Genomic DNA, 5,000 nt, shown 5'->3' with positions numbered 1-5,000 from the left:
GCGGATAAATCAGGAATACAGAAACAAAAACAGCAATTGGACTGGAGAATGCGATTGCATTATAAGGTCGCAATTGAACAGATCGAGCAAGTTCAAATTGACGTAACATGAAACCTATTAGTACGAAAGCGCCGTGGAGAGCAACAAAAGTCCACAGACCGCCTAATTGACACCAACGAGTAAAATCTCCTTGTGCTTCAGGACCCCAAAGTAACAACAAAGAGTGTGCTAAACTATTAGCAGGAGTAGAAACAGCGGCAGTTAAGAAGTTGCATCCTTCCAAATAGGAACTTCCTAATCCATGGGTATACCATGAAGTTACAAAGGTTGTACCCGTGAACCAACCCACTAAAGAGAAATAGGCACAAGGAAAGAGCAATAGACCGGACCAACCTACAAAAACGAAACGGTCCCTCCGTAACCAGTCATCCATAATATCAAATAAATCATTTTCGTCTTTGGTAAATTTACCAAGAGCTATAGTCATAGTGATCCTCCTATTTAACTACTTCAACCATTTACATTTTCGAACACTCGATTTTGTTTTCAGAGTGGTTGAGGCTTTTATTATTTTTGTATGATATTTTTTTTCGAATGGGTTTATAATATATAAAAAAAATTATTAGTCTGTAACCCGACCAAGTTAACTCGATTCGGTTATCCTTTCCTATTCTTAATAATCACTTGAACCATGAATTGTCTTATTATTCATCAAATATCTATCTGATTTTTTTTTTTTTGAAAGAACTTCTCAAAAAAGAAGTGTGATCCCCCTTCTCGCTACCGATAGATCCCTAGACATATTCCTCTCGTTCCATCACCTAATCTTATTTCTTATTCCTGACTCCCGTTGGGAAATTTTTCGAATTTAGATGTGTATTAAAGTATCATATATTTTATTACTTTATAGTTTACTCTTTCATTTTCTTTTAAATTCAAGAATTTCCTATTATTAAATTTACTACAATATTCAATTTCAATCTAATAAATAATATTAAATAAAATAATAGTAAACTATAAATGAAAGCCTCTTTCTCACACCCAGTTTACATCACATTGTCTGGAATAAAAATAGTTAAAACGTCTCTTATTAGAATAAACCATTTTCTGTAAAGGAGGGGAATAGCAATTTATTCCTCGAAAACATCTAGGAAAAAGAAGATTTAATCGGCAATATCGACAGATTCCCGCGTAGTCCAAAGAAATATGAAAAAAAAAAAAAGCCCCACTGTTCCAATTTTTAATTTGAATATTTATTTTAATATCAGAATAGTGGATATATTTCTTCAATGGGTTAGGTCCACTTACTTTTTGATTTTTTTGATTTCTAATTGATTTGATTGCAATAATAGAAAATAGGAATATTTGGAGATTCAAGTAGATAACTTGTTTTTTTTTATCAACTGAATATTATTCATTATACATTATAATATAATAAACATAATAGCAAATGTTCAACCTTATAACTAGAATTACTATATAATTAGTATACTAGATATAGTAGAATTCAATAAAAAATTTATATTTCTATTAATTTTTTTAAAAAAAGATAAATATTGTTTGCTACTTTATTTATTTTATTACAAATATAAACAATATCTCTATTCTTCCTTCAACTATGAATACTCCCACGGGAGTTTTATGAAAAAAATCAAAGCCCCTTATCGGATTTGAACCGATGACTTACGCCTTACCATGGCGTTACTCTACCACTGAGTTAAAAGGGCCTGTTTGATTCAATTCCTGAATAAGCCACTAGTCACTATGTCCTTGTTTAAGTGTATAAACATATTATATGTTATATGTATATAAATCCATCGTATACATTATAATATATTTTCAATATATAATATAGCGGTTCACTTAGGAATGAGAAATTTGATTTACATAATCAGTATAGGGTGTACTTTAAAGTATAAATATAAGTAAAAAAAAATTTATTGATATTGGATTTGATAAATATCAATGCAATGAATTGTTTGAAGACAGATCCTAATTGACATCATAACGAAATTCATTTGATTGATACCTGTACCTACTTCAACCTAGATCAAAAATAGTTCCTCGAATTATTAATAAAGCGATTTGGCCTGTCCCCCAAACAAAATTATTAATTATTAGAGAAAAAAAATTCAAATTTTAAGGAAAAAAAAAAAGAAAATAGATTTAGTTATGGAATTATAGAATGTCGATTAGAATGAACGAGTCATGAATAGAAATTATCAAAAAATTATATATAATCGTGAAATATAGAAAGATCCTTTGAATTGAGTCATACGCTTCCATTATATTGACAATTTCAAAAAACTATTCATACTATGATCATAGTATCATGGCGGTCGGGCAAGTATGCCCCCATCGTCTAGCGGTTTAGGACATCTCTCTTTCAAGGAGGCAGCAGGGATTCGACTTCCCCTGGGGGTAGGGTACTACGAAAGGAAGTTGATCATGGATTATCACTAAGCCTGGATTGATTCTTCCCGGGTCGATGCCCGAGCGGTTAATGGGGACGGACTGTAAATTCGTTGGCAATATGTCTACACTGGTTCAAATCCAGCTCGGCCCAAAAATTCTTCGTTCTGCCATGAAATGATAAACCATTTGTTCTTCTCCAGAAATGCTCGATACCCATTGAAAAAATCAAAAGTCAAACTTTTCTATTTTGATATTGATATATCTTACCGTTATCGCTATTTATTTACTCTATTTCTTTATTTCTTTTTTTCAACAAGTTTTGATCTTATCTTGCTAATGATCTAGATTCCTATCAAGATCTGGAAATGTAAAGTCTAAGGAAAAAGGAAAAAAAAAGGTAAAGAAAAAAAATTTCATTGAAAGAATGAAATCATAAAATTATGTATTGTAGACTGTACATTTTATTATGTTATTTCCCTGGGATTGTAGTTCAATTGGTCAGAGCACCGCCCTGTCAAGGCGGAAGCTGCGGGTTCGAGCCCCGTCAGTCCCGATAGATCCAAATCCAATAAAAAAATAGAGCAATTCATCCCTTCCATTTTTTGTGAAAGGGAGTACAAATAGGAGAATTTAATTCCCAACAAGAATCCCTTTTCTTTTTATTTTTTTAATTTATTATATTGTTTGTTTGGGTTTGTTTACAACCAATGTAAGTGTAAAATGATACTTCATCAAATGATTGTCCAAAGAGGGCGGTAGGTTATAGAAAATAATGGAACGGGTGGAAAAGAATTAAAAATAGAAATAACAGGAGAGTAAAGTCATTTTTTATTGTAATTGTATTAGGAATTTACTTTTGAATTCGGTATGGATAAAAGATCTTCCTATGTTATACTATTCAATTCTTGACGATGAATCAATTTGTCAGATATTGTTATTCATGATATTGATTCGATTCGATTACATCGAAATGTAATTCATCCCGTCGAAGTTACACACAAAAGATTTATTATCTCTATGGGATTAAATCCCAAGTTATTTCGAATTAAAGAAAAATGAAATGATGAAATTATGGAAGTAAATATTCTCGCATTTATTGCTACTGCACTGTTCATTCTAGTTCTTACTGCTTTTTTACTTATAATATGCGTAAAAACAGTAAGTCAAAGTGATTAATTTGAATTAAACTTGTGACTTTTTAGTTCTTATCAATGATTGAAGAGAAGAAATACAATAAAAAGGATTCCAATTTCGTGTTTTAAATGAAATGAGCGAACTAGAATTAGCAGTATTCTATGAGATACTATCTAGTATGGTAGAAAAAAATATTTTTCTACCATACTATACTAGTATTGTTATTGTACTCTATAAAGTTTGCTCTATGAAGATAGAGATTAATTTAATGTATATCAATCGACATTATTATCTTATCTTTCTATATCTAGAATAGATATCAATTCCATATATATATAATGTACATAGTAGTATGTCTCAATTCTATTTCTTTGCTTCATCTATTTGATTTGTCTTGATTCCAATCAATCTGAAATGATCGCAAGACAGCTCTTACTCCTACGATTCTAATTCCTAGATTTCTTTTTCATTTTTAATTCGAATTATATTGAATTCCGATATCCATCGAAAGAAAGAATCAAATTAATGAAGGAAAAAAGAAGGGTATGGGGATAATATAATAAAAGAAAATCAAGTAAATTTCTTGTTATTATTCCACGAAGAAGTAATTGATTGAGCAGTTGACGGAAGATCCAGAAAAAAGTAAAAAGGGTTTCGTTCTTTATTATTGTCCATATAGAAAATTTATGAATAATTCGATTAGAATAATTTTCTGACCGTTTGTAGTCCTTTTACTTCCTGAAATACGAACATAGGAATAATTGCAATATTTGTTTGATTGAAAGAGTTCCTATATTATTTATAGAATACATTAATCCACTAGAATCCAATACAATAGAATTTCGAAATGAAAATATTTTCAAATTCCATTTTTAAATGGAAATCGTGACATAAAAAAAAATAAAGGCTTTGCCCAACAAAACGATCTATTAAAAAATTGAAAGAGTTTTATTCCTAAACTCAATTAGTAGTACTTCTAGAGTCCACTTCTTGCCCATACTACGAGTGAAAGGGAAAATGTAAAGACTACCATTAAAGCAGCCCAAGCGAAACTTACTATATCCATGGGAATTATATCCTCGATTTCTATGAAGGAATTATTCAATTATTGTTCACTAATAATAGTATAATCACCGGCGCAAAGTCAAAAAGGGGTTTTTTTTTTATCCAAGACCATTGATAAAACAATAAATCCAATTAAGTTCTTAATAATTAGAAGATTTCAAGTATAATTGGAAAATATTAAGCACAAGCAAAATACACAGAGACTGCCTTGGAAGTATCAGAAGTCTCAAAGGAATGTTAAGTTAATAATAAGACCCATTTTTTGTCGCCCTTCTTTTCATTAAGATAAAGTATAAAAATATAGACTCAAGATAGATCATTATCTACCGCATACCCCTATTTCTTTTTCATTTTTCCCATTTATTTGATCTAAATCTTACCAGTGC

General features: G+C 30.4%; 1 protein-coding gene, 2 non-coding genes and 1 pseudogene across 4 annotated transcripts in view; 2 read left to right on the top strand and 2 right to left on the bottom strand.

The window, feature by feature from the left end:
* LOC133830792 (photosystem II D2 protein-like) overlaps positions 1-1,408 on the bottom strand; it is a 5,753-nt pseudogene extending 4,345 nt beyond the window's left edge. The window contains exon 1 of the transcript XR_009892222.1: positions 1-1,408. This exon is cut by the window's left edge and continues 198 nt beyond it. The product of XR_009892222.1 is annotated as a photosystem II D2 protein-like (transcript).
* A 194-nt stretch (positions 1,409-1,602) lies between these two features.
* Positions 1,603-2,968, top strand: LOC133830791 (uncharacterized). Its single transcript, XM_062260867.1, is given in 1 exon segment — positions 1,603-2,968. A coding segment is annotated over 1 exon segment (93 nt). The 5' UTR covers positions 1,603-2,332; the 3' UTR covers positions 2,426-2,968.
* Positions 1,656-1,727, bottom strand: TRNAT-GGU (transfer RNA threonine (anticodon GGU)). The gene has a single exon. It is a non-coding gene; the product is annotated as a tRNA-Thr (tRNA).
* Positions 2,895-2,968, top strand: TRNAD-GUC (transfer RNA aspartic acid (anticodon GUC)). Its single transcript has one exon. It is a non-coding gene; the product is annotated as a tRNA-Asp (tRNA).
* Positions 2,969-5,000: the final 2,032 nt, after the last annotated feature.

The sequence above is a fragment of the Humulus lupulus genome, chromosome 4 (assembly GCF_963169125.1).
Source record: "Humulus lupulus chromosome 4, drHumLupu1.1, whole genome shotgun sequence".
Lineage (NCBI taxonomy): Eukaryota > Viridiplantae > Streptophyta > Magnoliopsida > Rosales > Cannabaceae > Humulus > Humulus lupulus.
This window is presented reverse-complemented; position numbering and strand designations above follow the sequence as displayed.